The sequence below is a fragment of the Phyllosticta capitalensis genome (genome assembly GCF_038381095.1).
Source record: "Phyllosticta capitalensis strain CBS 128856 chromosome Unknown BKA78scaffold_3, whole genome shotgun sequence".
NCBI lineage: Eukaryota > Fungi > Ascomycota > Dothideomycetes > Botryosphaeriales > Phyllostictaceae > Phyllosticta > Phyllosticta capitalensis.
In genome coordinates this window covers 1,266,360-1,291,531 of record NW_027117441.1, presented here as the reverse complement: position 1 = coordinate 1,291,531, position 25,172 = coordinate 1,266,360, and the positions used below count along the sequence as shown (strand labels likewise).

General features: G+C 54.4%; 9 protein-coding genes across 9 annotated transcripts; 5 read left to right on the top strand and 4 right to left on the bottom strand.

Annotated features, from left to right (window-relative positions):
- Positions 1-28: 28 nt before the first annotated feature.
- BKA78DRAFT_378066 (aspartic peptidase domain-containing protein) lies at positions 29-2,196 on the bottom strand (the record flags this gene model as incomplete). Its single annotated transcript, XM_066892898.1, has 3 exons — positions 29-1,555; positions 1,640-2,041; positions 2,096-2,196. The coding sequence occupies 3 exons, from the start codon at positions 2,194-2,196 to the stop codon at positions 307-309; spliced, it is 1,752 nt and encodes a 583-aa protein (XP_066746472.1). The 3' UTR covers positions 29-306.
- A 941-nt stretch (positions 2,197-3,137) lies between these two features.
- BKA78DRAFT_350945 (PAP2 superfamily-domain-containing protein) lies at positions 3,138-4,333 on the bottom strand (the record flags this gene model as incomplete). The annotated part of the gene is made up of 3 exons (XM_066891074.1): positions 3,138-3,975; positions 4,025-4,244; positions 4,300-4,333. The coding sequence occupies 3 exons, from the start codon at positions 4,331-4,333 to the stop codon at positions 3,138-3,140; spliced, it is 1,092 nt and encodes a 363-aa protein (XP_066746471.1).
- An 893-nt stretch (positions 4,334-5,226) lies between these two features.
- Positions 5,227-6,256, bottom strand: BKA78DRAFT_330440 (Ccc1 family; the record flags this gene model as incomplete). The annotated part of the gene is made up of 4 exons (XM_066889779.1): positions 5,227-5,471; positions 5,524-5,614; positions 5,670-5,937; positions 6,084-6,256. 4 exons carry the CDS (start codon positions 6,254-6,256, stop codon positions 5,227-5,229), a joined length of 777 nt encoding a protein of 258 aa, XP_066746470.1.
- A 3,856-nt stretch (positions 6,257-10,112) lies between these two features.
- Positions 10,113-11,027, top strand: BKA78DRAFT_350943 (uncharacterized protein; the record flags this gene model as incomplete). The annotated part of the gene is made up of 1 exon (XM_066891073.1): positions 10,113-11,027. One exon carries the CDS (start codon positions 10,113-10,115, stop codon positions 11,025-11,027), a length of 915 nt encoding a protein of 304 aa, XP_066746469.1.
- A 2,018-nt stretch (positions 11,028-13,045) lies between these two features.
- On the top strand, positions 13,046-13,763 carry BKA78DRAFT_350942 (uncharacterized protein; the record flags this gene model as incomplete). Its single annotated transcript, XM_066891072.1, has 2 exons — positions 13,046-13,450; positions 13,500-13,763. 2 exons carry the CDS (start codon positions 13,046-13,048, stop codon positions 13,761-13,763), a joined length of 669 nt encoding a protein of 222 aa, XP_066746468.1.
- Positions 13,764-13,766: 3 nt separating this feature from the next.
- Positions 13,767-14,792, top strand: BKA78DRAFT_97411 (trimeric LpxA-like protein). Its single transcript, XM_066894073.1, has 2 exons — positions 13,767-14,460; positions 14,531-14,792. The coding sequence occupies exons 1-2, from the start codon at positions 14,041-14,043 to the stop codon at positions 14,732-14,734; spliced, it is 624 nt and encodes a 207-aa protein (XP_066746467.1). The 5' UTR covers positions 13,767-14,040; the 3' UTR covers positions 14,735-14,792.
- A 1,388-nt stretch (positions 14,793-16,180) lies between these two features.
- BKA78DRAFT_97408 (uncharacterized protein) lies at positions 16,181-17,176 on the bottom strand. Its single transcript, XM_066894072.1, has one exon. The coding sequence runs from the start codon at positions 16,949-16,951 to the stop codon at positions 16,316-16,318; it is 636 nt and encodes a 211-aa protein (XP_066746466.1). The 5' UTR covers positions 16,952-17,176; the 3' UTR covers positions 16,181-16,315.
- A 323-nt stretch (positions 17,177-17,499) lies between these two features.
- On the top strand, positions 17,500-21,617 carry BKA78DRAFT_308800 (uncharacterized protein). Its single transcript, XM_066887968.1, has one exon. It carries the CDS (start codon positions 17,619-17,621, stop codon positions 21,168-21,170), a length of 3,552 nt encoding a protein of 1,183 aa, XP_066746465.1. The 5' UTR covers positions 17,500-17,618; the 3' UTR covers positions 21,171-21,617.
- Positions 21,618-21,833: 216 nt separating this feature from the next.
- BKA78DRAFT_350939 (tRNA synthetases class I-domain-containing protein) lies at positions 21,834-25,026 on the top strand (the record flags this gene model as incomplete). The annotated part of the gene is made up of 2 exons (XM_066891071.1): positions 21,834-22,410; positions 22,466-25,026. 2 exons carry the CDS (start codon positions 21,834-21,836, stop codon positions 25,024-25,026), a joined length of 3,138 nt encoding a protein of 1,045 aa, XP_066746464.1.
- Between the last annotated feature and the right edge of the window lie 146 nt (positions 25,027-25,172).

Below are 25,172 nucleotides of genomic sequence, written 5' to 3'. Positions count from 1 at the left end.
TCTCGTGGTCAAGCTCCTATGTGTGCCACGACTTTTGCTACCAGGCCTCGGACAAGCGCAACACATTGGATAAGACAAACGCCAAGTAAGACAAGTTTGTTTGCACTGGGAATGAGGTCGCTCTTGGGTTTTTCAGATTGTGCAATGTCCCAAAAAGGAGGTTAAGAAAAGTGCGCCAATGCTGGGTATTATTTCTAATGCTCGGAACAGAAGATGAGTTGCACACAAATAGCTCCCAAACGCTCTTAGATGCAAACACAAGACCAAACCTAACACCAGATGGTACAACAAAGCCCAAGAAAGAATCTACAATAAACTCCGCCTCTCACTCGCATCCACTCTGTCCCTCTCGATCTGACTCGGCGTCCGCACATCCCTCCTCGCCCCTTGGACATCCTCTGCCTCCATCTCCGCCCTAGGGACCGGCGTGCCAGCAGTCTCGGGCGTCTCCAGCAACGGCAAATCGATCGGCTCGGCGGGCATCTCGTAGACGGCCTGGACATGCGGGGCGTACAGCTCGGCTCTCTTCTCGCCGTCTTGTCCAGCGGACATCTCGGCTCTCTTCATCGCGTCGTCTCCGGCCGACATCTCGGCTCTCTTTTGCGCCTCCTCGCCCGCTGCCATCTCCGCCTTGAGCTGCTCCGAGTCGCCCTGCATCTCGTGGCGCGAGTTGCCCAGCGCGTCCAGCTCGTTGCCGCGTCTCTTTTCCTCCTCTGCTGCCGCCGCGGCGGCGACTTCGGCCTCCTTCGCTTCGGCGGCGGCCTTTGCTTCGCGTTCGAGGCGCTGTTGCTTGCGACGGCGGTACAGGAACCAGCCCAAAATGGCAAGGACGATGAGCGCAATGCAGACCACGGCGACGGCGATGCCGGCTTTGGCACCGGTGCTCAGACCCGAGGAGCCGTCGTCTGTGACCGTGGCGTTTTGGATCGGCACAATGTTTGCCGCGACGCCGTTGTCCGGGAAGAGCGCCGGCGCCACGTTAAAGGTCGAGTTGTCGTAGTTTGCTATGACGTGCGCATTTTGCAGGAAGGCGCGGCCCAGCGTGTACGACGTCGTGTTGGCGGCGCGGTTCAGGGGGAAGTAGCGCGTCGAGTTGGGGTAGAAGGGGTAGCTGGCGTTGAGCGCGAGGTTGGCGTACGGCATGGTGATTTGGATGGTAGCGGTGCTCGACTGCGTGGCGCCCAGGGTGAAGGTCAGGGTCGGGTTTTTGGCGAGTAGCGCTTCATGCTGCGTCCCGTTGATGAGGTAGATGGAGTTTTCGCTGTCCCACTGCAGGCCAAAGGCTTCTTGGAACGCGTCGCACACGTCTTTGGGGAACCACATGGAGGCCACGAGGGAGTCGATGAACCAGAAGTTGGCGCTGCTCATGAGAGGGGTACTCGTAAGGCTCGTTTCTACTTTTTGGACGGCCACCAGGAGGTCGCGAGATTGGTCTGACCCGAATCCTATCCAGATGTCATTTTGCTCGAAACGGGTCGTGTCATATCCTCCGAGGGTCAGACTGCCATAGGCGCTTGGTTCATGGTTGTATGCTCCAGCAGTGTACGACCAGGACCTGCTGGGGATCATGGATTCGTCAACGAGGGTGGTCAAGGTGGACTTTGCGTCCGTGTTGAAGGACTCGAAGAATTGATCGTACGGGGCGAGACCAAATGCGCCAATGTAGAAATCATTCACCGCGATCCCACCCACGACCGACTTGTTCAACGTGGGAAGTCCGTTCTGAGGCCAGCTCAAACCCAGCTTGTCGGTGCCGAATCTCGCTCTTGCGTCCGTTCCTATCCCCAGCTGCGGCTCGACATATAGAGTGTTCAGGATGTACGTGCCAGTCAGGTTCCACGAGCTCGACTCGTTGGTGTAAAAGAGCTCTCCGCGGGCAGCCTCGCAGGTCGAGAAGGACAGGTTAGTGAGCACGCTCGAGCAGCCTTCCTGGACGACCGGCCACGTCCCCGACTGGCCGGTAGCTGGGAATAGTCGCAAACTCTGCGCGGGCTCGCCTATGGAGAATTGGAACGATGACCACGGGCCATCGTCGCCGTCCCTGTACTTATGTCAGAATAACTTGACTCGAGTCGCGCGGAGTCATTCGACTCACCAGTATTGGCTGGGCTTCAAAGATATTGCCGAGGGGGCTGAATACGACAGACGGGCAAGAGACAGCAGCGAGACGAATGCGACGTAGAAAGTGATACCCATGGCGGCGCCGATCGGCCTCGTGCTTCCACTTCAACGGGACACGAAAGGGCCTGAAGTGATATTATGGAGTCCGAGGGGCGGCATCATGGGCCATGGGGGAAAGTAGTAGAAAGAAGGGTAGGCTGCGGCTAGGTACTGCGCTCTGGGCTGAAGCAGCCCCCTTGGGTCTTGATCCGCCCATTGCTGACCGCCTGCATATAGTGCTGCTGCATGGGGCCAAAATTCAGCCTGCAGAGGGGAGTGGCGTTGAATGGTGTGTTTTTGGGGTGGACTGCCGAAGGGTCTGTGCTGCGCCCTGGTTTCTAGGTAGGTCTCGTTGCCGCGGTTCCTTGCTGCTGTCAAAACCAACATTCAAATCCTCTGGAAGCACCGCCTGCCATACAAAATAACCACCATTCAGCTGCGAGTCCTTTTGCTTCCGACAAGAACTTGCGTTGAGAGGAATACAATAGGCCTCACTACTCCTCTCCGTCAAGATTCACATTCCATTTGCACGCCGTAGGATTCGCAAAGCCACGCGAGACCCTGTGCAATTATTCCTTTGGTGGCGTAGTCGACATTGTCGGACGTTGCTGCCTCGCACGACGCGCGAAAAACTTGCAAGAGCGAGGAGATGTGAAGGTGGTTCCACCGCTTCAACCTGCCTGTCAGATGGATCAGCTGAAAGCTTGACAACCTTAATGTGGATCCAACCAATCCAACTTGCAGTTTCTTTGGCCCCCAAAGCATGGACCTCTCAGCTTAATCGTGAGCGTCAACGTTGGTTGGACCATAGTACGTAAAAGCGGAGTGAGCTTGGCCTGGGCCGCAAAGACGTTTGATGTCCGATCCGGATGTAGGGATTCTAGGGATATCGGTCTTGATTCTGGTCATATTCTATACCCTCTCAATGCAGCCAGTAAAATCCGGACCTCTCCAAGTTGATGCCCACGCTCCCAGGCTCAATCCAACAATGACGCTCTCTTGTTTCCTGCTCCCGAATCAGGACTTCCGTCGCGACTCTGACCCAGGCTCGGACTCCATGCTCTCCTAGCACCGTATTTACCGGTTGGACTGGGCTTTTCCGTGCGCAGCACCCAGAACAACCAGTTCTCGGCTGGCTCCAGTACCAACCACAAACGATTCCAACGCCAGCCAAGCGCCGGAACGACCGCACCAACCAAGGCGTCAAGCACGAAATGATTCGCCGTCGCCAGAATTGTGAGCAGCATCGCAGCCGGCCAGAGCGGTGCCAGGAATCGGAGCACGCGGTGTGGAGAGAAGCGCAGCAAGCAGATGCAGAGGAAGAGAGAGGTACCAAAATGGAGGGAAGGCATTGCGGCAATGGTGAGTTGGAAGCGGTTGTTGGTCCAGGCGGATCCTGAGCTTGAGTCGAGGTCAGTGTGTTGAGGCCCGCCGTGCAAAATGTCTGCGAAGCCGTATTCGGGCGGAAGCAGGCGCGGGGGCGCGCAGCGGTAGGCTGTCAAGATGCAAAAGGCGATGAGGTTGTTTGTCGCGATTGTCCGACGGATGGTGCGAAAGATGTGGGTCGGGAGGTAGGTGTAAATGTAGACCAGGAAGGCGACACCGACTACGATGTGCGAGTAGTAGATTGTGGCGAAGAGATCCATGAGACCAGGGGCGTACCCAAGAATCAGTCGTTGGAGGCGAAGCTCAACGGCAAAGCCGAGCCGGTGCTCAAGGAAGAGGACTGACAGCGCATGATCGCGTGCAGTAGAGAAGATAGCCTTGTTGTTGCGGATCAGGGTTGCGGTCAAGGCGCGAGCAAGTTGGTATGTCCTGCGCTGGTTAATGGTTTCCCAAAATCTCGGACTGCGATGATATGTACCAGTAGCTCAGGTTCCAGTACCAAATCTCCATCAGAAAAGGGAATTTGGCCAAGAACCGTGATGTCAGATTGCCACGAAATCGAGAAGTCTCTGGAATCGACACCGAGTTCACTTCATCAGAGGGAGTGAGCAAGGGAGCGCAGGCCTCAGGATCTTCATCTTGGCGTATTTTGCGCCGACGGTTGATGAGCGTGCCAACTGTAAAGACAAACACAATGGCTGAAGAAGTCAGTTTGAGGCCAAGATGTCAAAATAGACGTTGATGCCGACGTACCTCCTGGCTCAACGACGTTCTTGAGTGCGCCCATGACGCCAGATGAACCATCAGAATCAGAATATAGGCAAATAGGTTCGCTTGGAAAGAGAGAGAGAAGAACAGAAAGGAAGGTCGTCGTCAGGCTGGGAGACATGTAGAAGTGAGTGAGACAACAAAGGCAGGCACAAGGCACACTCAGACAGGAACGAAGGAATCTACGCAAGCTAACAAAAACGCCCAATGAGCAAGAAGACCATCATGCGAGGCCAGAGGTGAGAGATATGGAAAAAGAAAGTGATGCGTTGGTGAATGGGTTCGGAATCCGGGAACGCCGCCGCTGCTGATGTCGCGTGCTCACCCATCTCTCCACTCAAGTCGCTGCGTAACCACTTTTCCGTGGTCGCGCAGGAACAAGGCAGAAGGCTGCTGTCGCCGAATCATTGGTTGGCATGTCAAGAACATTCTGTCCAGAGTGCTATCACCGACCGACCCATGAGCTCGACGACATCGGAGTCCGGTAAGAGGCGGCGACACCCGTGCGCGGGCGGAAGGCAAGACTTCACGACATCCGAAGGCCTGAGTTGATGGGTCGTCGCGTCGAGAACCAGAGAAGCAAACGCGCGGCTCGCCCGGAATCAGCCTTGTGGGGACATCTCACCGCTTACGCTCGTGCCGGGACTACGGCGCCAATAATAGCCGTGTTGCTCCATGTAGTACTGTTCAAGGGGATTCTGCTATTGCTCGCGTCATTGTTCCTAAAATCGTATGGCCGGATAATCGATTTCGGCCTAGGGGTATCCTCTTTTGCTTATAGACCTTCCATTGCTGTCCTGTCCCAGCCTAGTCCTATGCATGGTCCCGAGCCACCAAGTTGCAGAAATGCAGGCAATCATGAATAAAGAAGAGAACTGGAGAATCGTCGACTTCGTGCAATCCAACACTCCTTCAGTCGCTGCCTGGTTTCAACGCATCGACGCCTCTCACAATAGCGTAGCTCGTCGCCGCAGCCAGTGCTCCAACCACTAGAGTCTGGATAGCACTGGACAAGCACGTTTTCCTCGGGCATCCAGTGGCGCTGGCCTTGACGTAACCGAAAATGAGCAGCACCACAACTGTGATGGCGATAGAGGTGAAAAGCGCGTCCTTGATCTTGGAGAGGAAGAAGTACGGAAGCATCGGAACAAGTCCACCTGGAAAGAATTAGCATCTTCCGTTCTCTTCTTTGTCATACCCGCGACTTACCAAGAAAGTAGGAAACACCCATGACCAAGGCCGAGATCCACGCGCGGTTGAGTGCAGGCTTCTCAAGCTTGAGTTCGAAATCCATCATGAACTGTTGTCGATTAGTGCTTCATATTTGGAAAAGCAAATGCTCCTTGGCTTCTTACCTTGACCCACATATCGTGGTCGTTCTTCAGTGCTTCGACGACAGGCTTGACAGTCTCCCTGGGCAACTTGTACTCTTCGAAAATCTCGTAAATCTCCTCCTCTTCAGCGTTGGGCATATGCACCACTTCATGCCTTTCACGCGCTTCCTCGACTTCGTACGTCTTGCTCTCGGTTACTGCAGCAAGGTAGGCACCAAGGCCCATACTGATGGCACCAGAAAAGAGCTCTGCGAGGCCACCCAAAATGACCAAACGCGTTGAACCAATCCTGTCAACTGTCAGCCAGGCATATCCCAGCATGCGCCAAGATCGCGGTGCGAAGTCGACAAGGCTGAGTCAAGACCACCCGGGCGCAAACCGAAAATTGCTTTTGTTTGTTTTTCAACTGTTATACGCAGGATGAGGAACACTTACGAAGACAGACCAGCTGTGAGCGCAAAAGGCACAGTCAGACCATCAGCGAAGCCAATGATGGTATCGCGAATGATTTCATTGTTGCCTGAATGCTTTTCGGGATGCTGAGGGGCCTCAGAAGGAGGAAGACCGTTCGAATTCGGATGCTTGGGCAACAGCGGCTGCAAAGACATTTTGCAGTTGTTGAAAATGAGATGGGGAGAGATTCAGCAGGCTTTGTTTTTGAAGAGAAACCGAGAAGCGCAGGTGGAAGCAGAGTGTCAAGGCAGCTTGTGAAGTTCGCTTTGGATTCGAAAGGTGAGCCGCTTTTAGCAAGGGCCTAGTCGATGGTGGCGCAGATGGAATGATAATGTACAACGACAACTTGAACGACTAAGCAGGCAGTAGTTTTGAGCAGGAGGCGACGAGAAGAGACAGAGAAGGCAAACAAGAAAAATATAAACTGAGGGTCGTTGCAACTGGGAACAAGTACAACGAACAGCGCGGAGCCACTGTGACATTTAGCCAATCAGAAGGCAGCAGAAATAAGCAAGCAAGCGTTCGAGCGGCCGGGCACTAGGCACGGCTCCTTCTGCAACAACTCTTCAAGTCCGAGTCCATCAAGTAACCTGAACGAGCCGCGCCTCTCTCAACAGCAGTAGATCCGACACGGTTGTGCCCAGCGATACCGTTAGCTGTCAAATATGCGAATATCCGACCGGCCCAGGCGAGGCTGCCGTGCGATGCCGAACCCGCGTACCAAAACAACCAATCAACAAGACGGGAAAACAAGACAACTCGACTTTTTTCACTTGCAGCTTACCAGATCGCCCCTATCAAGACCGATTCGCGTTGGCCCAGCAAAGACTCCAATCGGAGCAACCTCCTGCAGTCCTGGTGCTGCTCCTCGCTCACAGCCATCACTTCCGCCCCCGCATCATATGCACGTTGCTTCCAGTGGGTCCTACGCCATACCTTTCTCTTCTCCCTCCTTCTCTCCTTGGTCCAGTCTGTCTTTCATCAGACGTTGAAGATCCAGGCCATGGCTTCCAACAAATCCATTCCATGAGATTACGCGGCCGCGCCAGCAAGCGCCAGCATGTGCTCGCTTTGGGCTTTTTACAATCTAAGAACGTCTGACATCTCCCAATCTGGATTGTTGATATCCCGGCCACGACAGCTAAATTTGGTCAGCCTCCGACTTTTTATGATGCAGAAGTGGACTCAACGCAAGGCTGCTTTCAAGCTCAGCGCGGGCATTGTGCTCATGTCATGAAAGAACAATCCTTACGCCACTTTCAAGCTCATTTGAAAGAAGCTCTGTCAAAGACTCACAAGCCTTTAAAGACTTGAATCGGAAAATAGCAACCTCGATAGCCACCACGTGGCGAGACTCAGAGAGACTGATACCTCCTTGTTCGTACTATCTAAACGTGTCGTCACAGGCTAAGGACGTGCGCCGGGCCGGGCCTCCAACCCTACTCCTCTCTCAATAATTTGGCTCTCCAACGTTCATGGTAGAAGTACTTGGATCTTTCCTTCGTGCTGAACCTTAGACATCAACATTCACAAATTCATTTCTTCAACTTACCTGATACATTCCTTAATATCAATCCACTCAACACCTTAAACATGCCTTACAACACTATTCGTACCGTTAGTGGCATTACCTACGACATGACGAAGCGCGGCCATGACCGTATTGTCATGTAAGCATTCAATGAGAGAACTCATATACTGGAGATATAAACCAATTCAAGAGCATGCCGTGGAAGCTGGTCCAATACTGCCTTATTGAACATTGCGTAAGCAACATCTAGGTGAAAATTGTATATGGTCGATCGACAACCTTTTGTCGAACTCTCGTCGCAGAAAACAGCGAGAGAAGCGCCGAGCCGCGCTGTACTAAAGAGAGGTGTGTCCTAAGCCAAAGTATCCGTGTCATGTCTCTTTGGAACTAACCAACCACGAGCCGATCCGCGTGGTGGCAGGAGCGGCAGGAACTCAACAGGGACAGGGCAGTGTGTTCGATGCTTTTTTAACCCTTCGCTCCTTCAACCTCGACTTCACAACGACTTCAAAAATTGCGGGCCATCCCGCTCGAGCCGGGCAGCTCGAGCTGTTATCACTGTCGTCTCACGTTCGTGACACTCCTGAAACTGACCTTCCACCCTCAACCACCCGCACGCCATCGACAATTTCCACGCTTAGCTCCTCCGCAGAGTGGACCAGCTGTGTAAGGCCTTCGTGTTTCCCGGGCCAGTTGAGCTACACGGGTATGCCCAATCACCTCAACACAGAGACTTCCCTCACGCTCCAATCAGTCCGGCTCACTTCCACTTCCCGCAAGTACTTTGCTGACACTCTCTACACCCTTCAAGCCGATGACCTCTCCTTTGCACCTTCAAAGCAAGCTGCGTCAGGCTTCCGCTACGCGGGCTCGCTGTGTTCAGACACAGAGACTTCAACCAAAGCATCATGACGAGGAACGCACCGGGACAACGAATGCATAAGCATTCCGTCACCACAGGAGGCTTTCGCATTGAGATCAGGGAACCAGAAAAAGGAGCTTCAAAATCGGCAAATCTGCAACATCCAGATCAACGGGCTTTTCCCTCAGTCGAGACTGATATAAAGCAGGAGTTTGAGGAAGACATCACTTCACTGCTTCGCCCGTTCCAGAGGAGGACCGAGCTTCCTCTACGGTCGCGCTCTTCTGGAACTACTTGTACCATCATCGGGCAACCTGAAAGCACATCTGAGCTTCAGTATCCCAATATTTTCGCAACGTCGTTGCCATTTGCAACCGCATCGGCACCTGAGCCTGAGGTCCTTGTCGCAAGCTCTGCCGTGGAAGAAGTCAGCGGGGCCGCAACTATCGAGAATCGATTTGACCAAGATTGTGTTTTTGTTCTGTCATCTTGGCGAGATGAGGATGAGCCTTCTCCATCACCTAACTCGCCCATGATCGAATCACCGGTAAACGAGCCGAAAGCATCTCTGGAACCCATCATCTACGAAGACACTGAGCCTGAGAACGAATTGCAGTCGAGAAGAATTGGAGATTTTGTTCAGACCACGAGAAAGCGGCGACTGTCTTGCGACGCACCAGTCTCAATAGACCAACAAGGCTGGGTGTTTGTTGACGACAGCGAGGCCAGCAAAGACAGTGTAGACGGCGATGATGGGAACAGCAGTGATGAAACCGAGATCAGAACTCCCAACTCGAAAAGGATCAGAACTTTATCTCCGTCGACCAAGCGCCTCTTTTTAGGAAGATATGACCTTCATAACTGGGACATGTGGCAACGTGAGGCCGTTTTCTTACTCAGACGCTTCACCACGCTCTTATGGGAGGATATTGCAGCTCTCGCAAACCACCTTTTCGTTCCACATGGTTCGCCACCACTGAAACTCAGGGTGGAGCAGGTCAATTCTCAATGGGCCGAATGGTCTAAAGCATTTTGTGCCGAGAAACGGTATGACGAAGAAGAGAGGTGGGAAAAAAGAAGAGCAAGCTTTGAGGCCACTGCCCTGAACTGTCTCCTGGAATTGAGACTGGCGGCAATAAGGACTGAGCCCTCTGTATAGACCAAGGGCAGAAAGCATCAAAGCCACAAAGCCGCGATACGAAAATGGCTAAAGAGCAAAGAGTCTGAGTGGATGCCCCGAATCCCAGAGCCACAGCCACCTAGGATACTAGAGCCACCCAGGACACCAGAACCACCTTCGTCGAGTCCAATGGTTTCTTCCCCACTTCAAGGCTTGTCAACTCTCGACAACGAGAATGCTTTCTTTGACTTCATACAGAGTCCCGAGACCCCTTGCGAGACACTTCAGCTTCAAGAAACTTCCTCGAGGAGTAATCCGGTCTCCAGGTTTCGTACTGGCAGCCTAAGCGGCAACGGAGTCCAGGTTGATAACCCCCTGCAAAGCGGAAACCTTGCGTCTAGCCCAGCAACTCAAGGAACAACTGTCATCACAAGTCCGCATTTCACAAAAGTCTCGCGAACACCGCCATGTCTGGTGTTTCGCGTCTACCATAGCGGGATGCCGGGTCAAAACTCGCCCCAGGGCTTTCGTTCCGGACGCCACAGCCAACTGTCACTTGAAGGGGGCATCCCTCCTCCGTCCGACCTTCGTCAGCTACTGTTCGAAGCGGCAATACATTTCAAGCGCCAGCTATTTTCCTCTTTCGTCGCGACTACAACATCGCTCATCTGGGCCATCTACAAGGCTCTCGAGTTTGAACGGGATAGCGTCAGCGACAGCCGAATCGGTCATCCGCACATTGCTCTCATCGACACGCAAAGGCTTCCAGGAACGAGTCCAATCTTTTACGCAAGCTCGCTAATCAAGGACATCAGAAATGACCCGGGGCTCAAGAACGATTGGCAAAGCTTTGCCGGCTGTGCGTACAGAGCCGCATTCGAGTGGATAACCTGGGGCGACATTCCTGCCGGCGCTGTCCTCACCAGTGTACCCTTTTCGAGGCTGACCACGTCGAGTTCTTTCTCGGACGACATGGCGGTGGTCTCGGATTTCATCTCTGTCCCAAAGCTACGTGAGCGTGCACAGACACAACACACGTTGATCAGCGTCCGAAAGGCGCTCATTTCGACAACCGGCGGTCGAAATCTTTGCTCTGAAGCGGACGGCGTCGCGTTGGGTCGACTGGCAACGTTGTTTGGCTTCTCCAGCTCGCCCTCTTTCGACCTCTTGCCAGAATTCATACACGCGCTGTGTCAAGGCTGGGCCATGACGGCGGACAGCCCCGAAGCCATCCAAGAAGTGGTGTGGGGCTTTGTGGTCGAGTTGGGCATCTTCGACATGCCGGATGAATTGGCCAGCACGTATGAGGCGGTGGAGAAAGGCATCAGGGGTGCGAATGAAGATGTCATGAAGGAGAGGCAGTGGGCGGCGAATAAGAAGACAAGTTCGCCTCGGATGTCGAGGAAGCGTTGATGGTTGTTTGTCTTGGTCTTTTTGTACTTTTTGAAGATACCCAGATTGAGTTGGCGAATGGTTCGTCTCAAGGAGGTCGGATGCTACATGCCTGGAAGATTGTCATGTCTTTTGTCCCGAGGAAGTTTGAAGGAGCTTGACTCGAATTGCAAACAAGTAGCTCGTGGTGCACACTTGTCTCGCGCGCGAATCTGCCGAAATTCCGAAACCTAATGAAGTGTCCATTTTCCATTTCGGCAACGGCAGACTGACGACTACCTGTTGACTAGGCACTGGGAACGCTTTGAATGACGCCGTCGCCATTGGAGCTTTGCTTCATTCCGAGGACTCTCGTAGTGAGTTTCAGCAACCACCTAACAGGCCATTTGATTGGATTTGAAAGGGCTTTGCCTTGCAGACCGAAAGCCATGTCGTTAGCCCATCTACAACTCAGCTGCCCGGACGGATTTCTCTGGTCTATTTTGCAAATCGACATTGGTTTCCGTATTCAGGCTGCTGATGTGCTGCGCTTGCCTGCTTTTCCCATGATTGGTCAGACACTCGTCTATCCAGATGCGCACATTGCTTTGGCCGAGATGCGCTGATTGACTTGACCCTGCCAGAAGTTAGCACGACGCTTAGGTCGCGAATAATCTGCCCTCCAGATTGAAGACTCACGCAGCGCCGCAAAAGTCGACGGAATCCGTGTGACCACGCTGAGCTCCTTCCGTTGGCCCCCAAAAATGTCCCGTGCGACGACTGTGGCTGGGAGCTAGCTGACGCTGCATATGCATGACCCACAAGTATTTCAACAATCGAGGGGCCCTCTTCCCGAGCCCTAGTCAGTTAGACCTTCCAAAAATGTATCAGTACGACTACTACGCGACGACAGAACTTCAACCGTCAAACCGCCGTAGAAGGCGTCCGCCGAAGCAGAAGAGGCTCGGGCCTCTCCAAGACATCTCCCTGGCCGATCTTACCGCGCTGGAGACACAGGGAGATGTTGAGGTGTTTGCGTCGCACAACAGTCACGGCCTGCTCGATCATGTTTATCGTTCGGGGTGGAGACACGACCCGAGATATTTGAATGATTCAGAGCCCCTGTTTTACCGCTTTCAGAGGAGCTTGATGTGAGTATCGATTGATTCGATGACAAGTCGAGCTGACTCTTGACGGCGTTCAGCGTTGTCCGTCCGGAATTTGAACGGGATCAAAAGAATTTTCCGCTGTTGTCGTGCGATGATCCAGAGCTGCCAACTGTGGACGATGACTTTCTGGTTCACTTCCGCAGGGCCGTCAGCTCAGAGCCGCTTGTTTTTGACAATTACGGCGACGCCAATCATTGGGACAGTGACGACTTTTTGTTTCATCTTCCCTTTTACTACTCAGAACACGGGCTTGTGTCCATAAAAGATGATACCAAGCAGAGTCGGCCAAAATCCGAGATTTCCACGAGGCCGGCAGCAAATCCTTGTGGCGATAGAAGGCTGACGATGGAAAGCAAGTTACGAAGGGTCCAATTCGTTCGAGAAGCGGTGGCAGTAAGTCTTCCACGAAAGAAACAAGTCTAACGATGGGTCGCAAGAGAAATGTCAATTTTGAGGCTGAGGCACTGAAGCTTGTGGAAGGGTGGATACAGGGAGCACTTGAGCACCCGTACCCGACCTTGATTTGACATTTCTCTTGTGGCCTACTGTGATCCCGTCATGTCGACTGTCATTTAACCGGTGTGTGTGCAGACTGCCGTGTTCCTCGATCCGGAGCAACGTTATCGCAAGAACCGCGTACCGAAGAGACCCATCCAAACCTACAAATGGGATGAGTGGGTTACTCTGGTAGTTGCGCCGAAAACAGTCCTGAGCCGGGAGAAAATTGAACAGCTCCTGGAAGGCAGCGACGAAGCCTTGCCGAAATTTTTTGTCTGGAAAAGAAATGAAGAAGCCAAGGAGCCATGGCGCAGATTCGACAACGCCTACTACTTTCAGATGCACCTGATAGTGGTGATGTTTGTTGTCCTTGTCGAAAAATGGAAAGAAAACATGGAATATGTGAATTGCATCTGCGACGACATCGAGAACGAGTTGGACGGGAACCTACTGAATTATGCGTATTTCCAGAAGGAGTCTGTGGAGACGTTGACGCGGATATACCGGGCATCGAAGAATATCGAGGTCCTGGAAAAATCTCTCTTCTACATCGTGGACCGTAAGGACGGTATCTGGCACAAGTTCCGCTTTGGAAAGCAAAGAGGCATCATGTGGGACTGGGAGAAGCGGTCCGAGTATTTAAGGAAAGAGAGGAGGGACACTTCGCTGGAAGACTACCAGATTCGCATGTGGAAAGACCTTTTGTGGACGTTTGCCGACAAGCAAATGAACAGCTTCAACAGGATAAGTGTTCGGCTGACTGAGAGAAGAGAAAAATTGGAGAGCTTGAGACAATTGGTAAGCTCTCGACACGCTGGTAGATCAATGGCTGATGAATGAATCGCAGCTTGTCGACTTGTCGCAAACGCGCGCATCACTCTACGCCAATCGACTCGGGGAGCATGTCAATTACTTGACCTATGTCAGCATCATTTTCCTGCCTTTGGGATTTTGCACCTCGCTTTGGTCGATGAATTACGATCTGCATTCAAAGACGGCTTTCGTTGTTACCATGAGCATAACATCTGTCGTCACACTATTCCTCATCGGCGGGCTGTTCTTGGGATTGAATTATCGGCTGGGAAGAAGCAGTCCCAGCTCGAGTCTTTGAAGGATGCTTGTTTGCTCGCAGACTGCGAATCGAGGGCCATTAGGTCGTGTGAAATGCCCACGAAATGATGTTTTGGGCGGGAATCTTCCAAAAAGCGAATCAGTGAAAATTCAACCTCTTGCTGGAGTTGTTTGAGCAAGTCTTTGAGTTGAAGGCAAGAGTCTGCTAACGAGAGGAGGGGTCACATGGCCCCGCGTTGGAGAACCTGACTCGCGACACAACACAACTCACGTCAACACATCGTCTGCCAACTTGACCACATCCTAACGCGACCACGATGTCTGACTCCCAGCGCTTGTCGACCAAAAGCTCAGGCCATGTTTCCCGCTCCTCAACCAGCAAGCGCACGACGTCCGCACTGCCCAAGCCGCCCGTCTCGGTTCACGAATCCGCCATCATCGCCAACCATGCCGTCTTGACCGGCCATCACACAATCACAATCATGGCAGGAGCCATCATCCACCCGCAAGCCAAGATCTATTCGCTACACGGTCCCGTCGTCATTGACGAGGGATGCATCGTCTACGAGGCGGCCACTGTCGGTATTTCGGAATTGGAAGGCGATCATGGCAGAGGAGTCATGCTGGACAAGAACGTGGTCGTGGAGAGTGGCGCAGTCGTAGAGGCAGCACTCGTGGGCGAGAGTACAGTCATCGGGACTAACGTGAAGGTGGGATTCTCAGCAGTAGTGGGAAAGGTATGTGAGCCTTCGGACAGAAGAAAAGTGTCCGGCGTCCATCAGGATCCTAACCCGACCTTTTTGCCAGTTTTGCCACATTTCCCCAGGAACTTCACTAGCTCCTGGAGCCGAACTTGCCGATTTCACCGTGCTCTACGGCCCAAACAGTCGAAGGCCGAATGCTACTCTCGAGACGCGCGAAAAGGTGATGCAATTGAGGAAGAGGGCACACTCCAGACAGCTCTACACCCAAGCCAAGCTCATCCCGAACAACTCGGCCAAATGGCAATGATCGGCTCGGTCAAAGAAGGATTGATCGTCGGCAAACCGAACTCCGATCGTGCGCGCATCCCTGAAGACGAGAAGCAAGTTCTGGACATCCACAATCCATATCAACAGCCTTTCTATCACATCTCTTGGCCCAGGGATTGGCTCGCTGGCTTGGGATTACCAAAATGTGCATCCAGGGTCCGGCTTCCCGTTGGACGCTGACAACTCATCGCCTCGGCCACTCTGCGCCAGAGTTGTGTGTGAAGAGCCGAGCTTAAAAGCCAAATTGGAAGCGGTAGGGCAGACGAAGGGTCTGAGTGGTGGAAAGTGGGAATATTATGAAACTGGGGTTGTGAAACGGCGGCCGTTCCCAGCAAGGACCCCGTCGCAGACGTCATTCGACATGAACGTTTGGGAATCTAACGCTGCGGAGCAGGCGTCGAAGTTTCGAAGCGTTTAGACTCTGGAGGCTCACAATCTCACACGCGTCCCAAATGCTATTGGCTACACCAATGGGCGCGCGTGGAGCAATGTCGCGACAGCATTGTCGATTTGGGTTTTGTCACATTGCTGCGCCTTGGGCATAGTAATCCGATGGAACCAATCGCTTTTGTGCGAAACGCAATCGAAAGAACCGCATCACCCCTTGATGCACCAGACAGCTGGAGCCGTGCGCGCTGGAGACACTCGAGATGGATGGGGCCCTGCGTTGTCAAAGAAGCCATCTATCGCGGAGCAAATCTGGGCACGCGCCGCAGCTTAAAGAGTGGACGGGAAGTTCCTCGACGGAGAGATCTTGGTCATAAAGCCGATGCTTCAAACGGAGCAAACATTCAGCGAACCACGTGCATGCTGCAGGCACCTAGGCAAAGTCGGCTTTCTCAAGGCAAATGCCGGGAGAGTGGCCTGACGGAGGCGCTGGTGTTGAAGTCTACCTGATTGCATGCGCACTTCTCGAACAGCACCGTCTGTCTGGTCGTTGAACGGACTTGATCGGGTTCGCTTTGAGCCGTCGACGCTACAGATGGAAGGACCGCAAGGGCCAGTGCTCCATCAGGACCAACAGATTTCCGTTTCGGAACTCGGTTGATCTGAGGTGCAGTGGTGAGGTGAGGCTGAGGTGAAGATTGGATTGGGCGTTGCCTTCAACCAGTTTCTGAACCATGCCGTCAGACGGGCCGCCAAGCTATGTTTCAGAGCCATGGACGTCGTCGCAAACCGTTTCGGCGGGCAAAAGTGGCGGTTGCTGGCTGGTGAGGGCGCCAACAGGGTTCCTTGGAGGCAAAAGGTGCAAGAAGCATGGTGTTGGTGTTGGTTTTGGCACCGCCACATGAGAAGCAGGCAGCCGAACGTGTAAACATATTTCCCGTCACAGCATCACCACGAGAACCTTGTTCAATGCAAGGAGCGACACGCGCAGGAGGATGCTGCTGTGCTACAGAGAGACACGACTCGAGCAACCCGAGCCAGCCAGTGTGTTGCACGCAGTCGTCGCCATCGCCGTCTGCAATGCAACAGGACTCGGAATCGCCTGTCCTTGCCGCTGCCATGGCCACCAGCTGTGGTGCCTCGTCCAGCGCCTCGATCAACCACCAAGCATGCTCTAAACGGCAGGCAAGCGCAAAGCAAACTTGGCGACACGGCATCGTATTTGCTTCTGTAGCGCATGCAAGATGCGGAGACAAGAGTCTGATTGCTCAATTGCTCGATCACGACACAGGAGGCGTTTGCCGGGCGGCAGCGCACAGCAAGAAGCGCCATCACCGGTAATTCGCTTCGCGTGCCCGGATTGGAGCACCTCACGTGGTGGGCTGGCGCCTCGGACACATCCACGACGCTCCCAACCATGGACCGGAGATGAACAAGTGCATGTGGAGCGGCCTAGCATGGCATGGCAGATATAACGGGGCGCGGGCGTACGTGGACGATAGGCGAGAGAGTTTAAAAGAGAAAAAAGAAAGTTTTTAGAGTGGTCGCTCTGGGAATGCGAAGAGGTGATGGATCGACATGCAACGCAAGGGCAGGCGAGGTGGCACCGAAGACTCTTCGAGAACGTGACGCATGCGCGTGGGAGGTACGGGACGACAGAAGCTGAGGAAGTGGGAGCGAGTGGAGCATGTTTTCGCGGTGGTCGCGGGGTGGTGGTGTTGATGTGGTGCAACATTGGGGTGGACGAAGGATTATTGGATGGTTGACGACAGCAGGGTTGTGGCGTGGTGGGCTGGCTGGCTGCAATCATGGCTGGGCGGTTGGCGGTGAGGGAGTGCCAGTACGGGAGCAACGGGCGAGACAGGGTAGATTCTTTCTGCTGCTCGTACTAGGTGTATTGCTGCTAAACGGCAAGCTGGTGGAATAATCAAGAGTTTCTGGTCATTGCGTGGTGAAACGGGGGTATTTGGGGGGCAGTGGGGGATGCGACGGGAGTGCCGGCGAGGGGGCATGTGAAAGGCCCTTGCTACTGGGCTACCTCAGAGGCTGGCTGGCGATCTGGTCCGCGCGCGTGGTTCGCCCTCCATCGTGATGACCGCAACGGCTGAAACGGGCACATTCAAATATGTACGAGAAGAAGAGACGAGACGGCGACCAAGAGATGATGAAGACGAGAAGAACTATTGGCCTTTGGTGTAGGAAGAGTCTGCTCCAGTCCCGTCCTCTACCGGTACCTAGCCCTCCACGCCCTCGCCCAGCCTGTCGGCCGTCGCATCCATGGTGCCGGGACGTGACAGCGCCATACAAACAAAGCCCTCCCGTCATACAATCCATCCTTTCCCCTCCGACTCATGCCACCCAACCCTTCCCCACGCTGAAACGCCCCCAGGGTCTGCTACCAGAGCTTGATATTCCACCCAGCCCGCTCCCTACCTCTCAAATCTCGACACAAACCCCTCCTCCCGGCCCATCGCAAAATGGGTCGCTCTTCAAAGTTCGCCTTCCCTCTGCCGGGTCGACGAGCCCAAGCCCGGAGAGAAGCCACTGATCCACATCCGCCTGTCCTGCCGCCGCAGATACCTCTACTCCCAGAGCCTCTCGTCGCCGACTTCAACCCTTCTCCCAAGGCAAGAAAACTCCTCGGCGCTCAATCCAAAGACTGGTCTGCAGCCAGCCCCGCCAACGGCGCCAGTCCGCTGCAGAGAGCCGTCTCTCCTTCGCTGGATTCGAAGCGGAGTTACATGAGCATCACTGTATCAGACGCCAGTCAGAGTTCGACGTCCGCCTACAAGACCTCGACGACTGTTCCTCCGGATCCTGAGATTGTCCAGTACGCTGCAAGAACCTACGCCGCCGTACCCGACGAACCCACGCCCGACCCGCAGTCGTCGACCCAAGCAGGCAAGTTGAGGTCCAAACGCTCTCGTCTTGGCCTCGGCACCCATTACGACCCAAAGAAGGCCCCCCTCTCCGTCTCGCAGCAGACTTCGGCCTCTGCAATCGCACACGGCGGCCTTAGGCGAGGTCACGTCCGCCGACATTCGTCTCCAGACAGCCTCTATCAACATAGTGATGACGAAGCGCCCCCAGCAGTCCCTGAAGATACTGACCTCCACCCGTCTGTCATGGATACCCCCGCGCGGAGGAAAGCCTCCCCGAAACTCGATCTTTCAAGGTTATTCAACAAGCCCTCCAAGGCCAAGGAAGGTGGCGCGGATCCAGTCCTATCGCCCACCAAATTCGTCGCCTCGCCAACCTCGCTGTCCAGCAATTCTCTACAGTTTTACGCACCGGAAGCTACGTTGAAACCCCACGCAGAGGTGACGGTCACTAGTGCGGGACCTAATGGTGTCCGCGCTGAAAATGGAATGCATCCCGAAACGACTGTGCCTGCCGAGCCGCGTGCCCCCGTCAGTCAACCGGCCAGGGTTTACCGGGACGCCTGCGAAACGGCAAAGATCCACGTGCGCCGCCCACCCCCTGGAATTCAAAACTGGTTTGATGGACTTGGGGAATCAGACGACGACGATTTCGAGGATGATTCTGAATCTGAATGGCCGTTGGCGGAGCAAGAGGTCAAGTCCGAGGACCCATCACCGCAAACCATCTACCAGCCTTACCGGCCGCCAGAGCTCGGGGTTGAACAATTCTACAACATCAAGCGCGCTGGCACCCCGTCACAAACATCCCTCCGTTCTTCGAGATCTGATTCAAGGCTTAATGTTCGCGCAAGATCAAAGTCGAGGTCGAGGTCACGGCCAAGGTCCAAGCTGAGCGTCCAAACTAGATCTCAATCGAGATCTGTGTCAAGGGGTCGGGAGAGAAATGATGAGCTGCACATGAATGAAGCTCCGCTCAAGATCAGTGAGACACTTTCGCCAAAGATCAAAACCAAAAGACCAAGCCTGCGGAGGAACAGCAGCAGCAAACTCTCGCACACTGATCTCAAAGGGGCAAGTGTTCTGTCACTTTCGTCTACATCATCGGACGAGTCCGATTCCCATGCCAGCTCCACCGACATGCCAAATATTCGAGAGTCACTTTCGATTTTGACCGAGGCGGACAAGGAGGTTGAGATCCAGATCGGTCGAGCACGCGCGTTGGAAGTGACTCGGCCTCGCCAATCACTTGAGCACATTCGTAGGGCATCGGAGTCCCCGTCAGAGTGTAGTGCAAGAGGCTCGACAACGACCGCAACCATTGATGTGGCGCTGGCTCCTTCCGCTCCCTCCTCTGCTACCTCCACCGAGTTCCCACGTAGTGTTCCCACGGCCCGCAGACCGATCCATCCTCGCCAGCTTTCCACAGTGAAAGACGACGAGGAAGGGCGGGGTAGCTTCTATGACACGCCCAGCGCGTCGGAGCCTGAGAAGTCAGAACCGCAGGCCACCAATCGCCGTGACGATGACGAGGAACCGCCCAAACGGAAACTCATGGCGGTGACAAGGGAGGAAGAGATGCTTCTCGAGCTCATGCGCCGAAAGCGAGCTTCCATGGCAAAGCAGAACTTCACAGATGGGTACAACACTGCCCTCAAGCTGGAGCATCAAAGAGGCATAATTTCCCCTCTGGTGGAAGAGTTCAACAGGAACGCAGACCGACGGACTTCAGAACAAAGACTCAAACCACCCGGTCCATTTGCGGGCCATCGCCACAGCCGAACTCAGTCTCTTTCAACGTCGAAGGTGTATCCCGAACGATCATCGTCGCTCCGCCCGTCGGGCGAGTTTCTCCCAAGTACAGTGTACAAACCACCGCATCCAAGGCACAAATACCGGTCAACCTCATCGTCCATTTCGGGCACTCTTGCCTCCCTCAACCACATTTCCTACGGCTCAACCGCCAACATGCCTCCTTTACCTTCTAATGCCATGCTGCCGTTTCGCGACTCGAGACCGCCCCAGCTTCCGCTCAACATCCTCTCACCCCTTGACTTTTTCTCGCCGTACTCGCCCAGCGTCATGACCACGGCCACTGCTAGCGACGCTGGACTCCCCTCTCCACGTTCGCCTAACCCCGTTTTCGACAGCAGTTTCCGCGAAAGTAAAGCTCTCACTGCTGTCTGTGACAGCGCGGTCAGGAACCATGATGAGTTTCATTCAATTCCACTCAAGGCCTCGGACTCCAATCTTCGGAAGGAAAACTCAGACGACAAAGCCACCAACACATTGGAAGTTCCGCATGGTGAGCGAGAGCAACATAGATCACGTCAGTCGAATTCCCGCAGGAAGAGCAGAGATGCCTCCCCGCCCAAGTTTTCTCAAGTCCTCGCTCGTCAACCTTCTTTCACGTACGCTACCGCCGGACTGCAGCGCCCTTCGCACCCCATCTGGCACCATCGCAATGAATCGCGGGAAACGCTGGAGTCTGGTTTCGCCATGTCCAGCCCTTACAACCACAGCCAGACGCAGACACAAACCCTCGCTATCCCCTCCAACCGCCGGTCTTCTCGGACTTCGTCACGCCCCCAATCGCAGGCCTATTCCAGTGATGGTCGCCCTTCAACCGCGTCCCCTGATAGCATGCTGTCGTCGACCTCCACCGCCACTATGACGACCTTGTCTGACACGACGCACGCCATCTCCGGACCCCCTGGCGCCATTGCAAATGGCAAGCCAACCGTCCCAGTTCGGTTGAGGTCGGGCAGCAGCGCCACTGCTGTTGCGACCACAACCTCGACGGCGCGGCACTCGAACACACCCAACTTCTCGCAGAAGCTTGTCGGCAGTAACGTGCCCAGCTGCCGCACAAGCAGCGCCAGTGGCACAGGCAGCGCCGATCGCAGCAGCAGCAGTATCGACGCCGGAAGCTGTCGTCCCCGCTCTTCGGTTGACACTTCCAAGAGTCTGCGAAGTAGCGGCAGTGGTGTCGCCATCACGACGACGCTCGAGGAAGGTCACGAAGCCATTGCCTACGGTGTCTACGGCTTTGGTGACGACAAGATTGACAGCGATAGGCCCACGAGTGTCTGCGAGGACGTGTACGCGGCGTGGAACAGCCTCGGCGGAGGCCGCGCGGGACTCTTTTGATCGATTGGCTTGCCGTTGTCATGCTTCTTTCTTCGACTAGCCGGGGTCTTGTGTCGGAGATTTTGCTTTTGATCTTTTTTTCATTTTTCTAAACTTAATAATGACGGCAGGGGATTTGGATGTCGGGGGTTGACGATTTGAGTTGGACTAGGAGCATCTACGCGGGATGAACTTTTCTTTTTTCTCCAATCTTGTTGTGGTTGCATATCAGTGGATGACGGACGACGCAACGATGTGGATGATTCGAACGAGGAAGCGTTGGGCTGGTTTGGATGGATTGGATTGCGTGTATTTGGCAGGTGGATCGACAGTTGATGGATAGATGCCGAGTAGGGTAGTAAGAGGAGGCTTTGCCGAATGGAGTTGCCATATTCTACTCACCATTCGCATAATTATGTCGGTCCTGGAACTGTTGAATTGATCCCTCATGAGAGCATCAGTACGGACTATTTGTTCAGTGTCGTCAGGTCGGAGAAGGCGCGTCGAATATGTTCGCACTCCGAAGATATTCGTCTCAGACCCCTGCACGATCGTCGGGTACTTCCCGTGCGTCAAGCGGCCCGAGCTTGCCGTTGGAGCGGCACTCTGACGCGACTCGACGCGCTCCCAACTTTTTTCCCGCCGCACCACCAAAACGCCAGCTCATGACCGTACAATGGCAGCATGGTAGCTCCGAGCCTGACCCTACGGAGCAGCGCCAAGCTTCCGCCAAAAACATGGGCTAGCACGCTGAAGCTGCCCGCGTCTTCGCTGCCACCACGGCCCTCGACGTCCCCCGAGCACCTCGCCCGCTGCACCGACGAGCTCTACGCATGGCAGCAGTCCGACGCACGCCGCAACACCACCGGCGACTTTGTCCTCCATGACGGCCCGCCGTACGCCAATGGCGACCTGCACATTGGCCATGCCTTGAACAAGATCCTCAAGGACATAATCCTGCGGTACCAGGTCGGTCAGGGCAAAAAAGTGCACTACAGGCCTGGATGGGATTGCCATGGGCTTCCCATTGAGATCAAGGCGCTCGAGGGCCTGGGCGTCGATATGGCGCGCGACCAGCGCAGTCTGAATCCGCAGATGCTGCGCCGTGAGGCGGGCAAGTTGGCGCTCGGGACAGTGAAGAAGCAGATGCAGGGTTTCAAGAAGTGGGCAGTCATGGGCGATTGGGACAATCCATACGTCACAATGAACTCGGAGTATGTCAAGACGCAGCTCACCATTTTCAAAGAGATGGTCGAGAAGGGTGAGTTTGGTCCGACGTGGACGTAGCTCGCTGGCTGGCTGACCACCGCTTCCAGGCCTCATCTACCGCCAACACAAGCCCGTCTACTGGTCGCCGTCGACCAAGACTGCGCTCGCCGAGGCTGAGCTCGAGTACGACGAGAACCACAGGTCGACCGCCGCATACGTGTCCTTCCCGCTTCGCAAACTCCCCGGTTCGCTGCTGCAGACGGGCGCTGTTGATCCCGAAAAAATTGGCGCGCTCATTTGGACGACTACGCCTTGGACTTTGCCGGCCAATAAGGCCATTGCCGTACACTCGAAACTGGAATATGCTATCGTTGAAATGACTGAATCGCCCCCAGAAGATGGAGAAGAAAAGGCAGCTCAGGGACCCCTTGTGCGCCAATTCCTCCTTGGAAAATCTCGCATCACGGCTCTGGAAGAGATCTTTAAGTCGAAGCTCAAAGTACTTGTCGACAACATCCTCGGCGAACAATTGGCTGGAGAGGTGGAATATCAAAATCCGCTGCTCAGCCCCGAGTCTCCGTCTCAGCCCATATTGCACGCCGACTTTGTTTCTCCAGATTCTGGTACTGGTCTTGTTCACATGGCGCCCGGTCACGGTATGGATGACTACAATGTTTGCAGAGCGGCCGGACTTTCAGTCTACGCCCCCGTGGACAATGCAGGTCGTTTCATCCAAGGGGCCTTGCCTGGACACGAAGAACTCGATGGCGCGCACGTTTTGAACAAGGGCTCAGGGCTTGTTTTGAAGATTCTTGAGAACAAGCCCGGATATCCTCTCGTGAAAGCGGAACCCTTTAGGCACAAGTACCCGATTGACTGGCGCACCAAGAAGCCCATCATCATCAAGGCCACATGGCAGTGGTTTGCTGATGTGGGAAAGATCAAAGAGGACGCTCTGTCTTCGCTTGGAAAGGTCGAATTCCTGCCCAGCTCTGCTAAGGCCCGTCTCGAGAGCTTCGTCCGTGGTCGCAGCGAGTGGTGCATTTCACGCCAGAGGCCCTGGGGCGTGCCAATTCCTGCCCTTTACAAGAAACTGGATAATGGAACCCTGGAGGCTCACATGACACCTGAGTCAATCGATCACATTATCGGTTTGATTGAGAAACATGGCGTTGACGAGTGGTTCGCCGATGAAGCTGAATCCAAGATTGACTGGAAACCAGCTGGTTGGGAAGGCGAATTCATCCGTGGAAAAGACACCATGGATGTCTGGTTCGACAGCGGCACCAGCTGGGCACAGCTGCCGAAGAGGCCTGGCAAACCCGTGGCTGACGTCTACCTGGAGGGAACCGACCAACACCGCGGATGGTTCCAATCGTCCTTGTTGACCCACATTGCATCTCAGACTGCCAAGTCTGGCACGACAGGAGAGTCAAAGGCCATGGTCGCGCCATTTGGCACGCTCATCACTCATGGTTTCATTCTGGATAAGAAGGGCCGCAAGATGAGCAAGTCTCTGGGCAATGTTGTCTCCCCTGACCAGATCATGGATGGCTCGTTGTTGCCCTCTTCGTCTAAGAAGGGGTCTGCCGATGATAACACCATGAGACCGGATTTGCTTCGCTTGTGGGTTGCGAGCAGCGACTATACCAAGGATGTCTCTGTTGGTGTGCCTGTTCTCAAGGCCATCACATCCACGCTGAGCAAACTTCGCATTACCTTAAAGTGGATACTAGGCAATCTGTCCGATGCCGATTTGGAAACCCTCCGCAAAACCGAAGTTTCCCGTTCGCTTACTTTGTCTGATTTCATTGCATTCCGTCAGCTTGCGCAGACTTCAACAGCGGTACACACCGCCTACGAAGCATATGAGTTCCACCGTGGAATCGCAACTCTGACCAGATACGTAAATCAGAATCTTTCGGCATTCTATTTCGAGGCTTTGAAAGACAGGCTCTACGCAGGCACAGCACTAGATCGAGCCGCGGCGCAGAAAACTCTGTTCCATATCCTCCAGGAGCTACTTGACATGCTTGCGCCCATCTGCCCCTTGTTGGTTCAGGAGGTCTGGGCATGCATGCCAACACAACTCCGTGATCACGAGAAGCATCGCGGCGTCGAATGCCAGCCCGGATGGAGGAAATGGAAGCCATTTCCATTCCATATCTTGACAACAGAGGGGCAGGCAATGTTTGACAGGAGAATTACTATGCTCATTGCCGTTCACGACTCGATCAAAGCACTCCAGGAATCTGCCCGCTCAAACAAACAATTGCGCTCAGGCCTCGAATCCGACGTCCTCCTTGTGGTCCCGAAGCCTCCCTCAACATCCCCTCTCAAAACCTACATCGAACCCGGCCGCGACGCTGATCTGGCGTCCATGTTTGTTGTGAGCAAACTGCAGCTTTTGCAGGAAGACTCGGCGGATGCTGCGTCCCAGATTGAAGAGTTCAAAAAGGGTCGGGAGTGGATCTACGAGGGCGATTTTGCCTGCGACACGGAGCGTGGTATGGTAATCTTGGCGCCTCCGAGGGATACCAAGTGCCCTCGCTGCTGGCGGTTTGTTGCGCCGACTCCGGAGGATTTGTGCGAGAGGTGTGAGACGGCAACGCAAGAGATGGAAGAAGCGCAGGGCACTGATGCGATGGCTGCGAGTGTAAAAGAGTAAAGTGGTGTCAGAAGAAGGGAGAATATAGAGGGCATGTATAATGTACATGAAAAGCCATGTAAAAGTAGAATGTATATATGTCGTCTTGACTGCAACCCCAGCCGTGCTCCGCCTTACGTCATCGTAAGCAGTGGCCAGTGCGGACC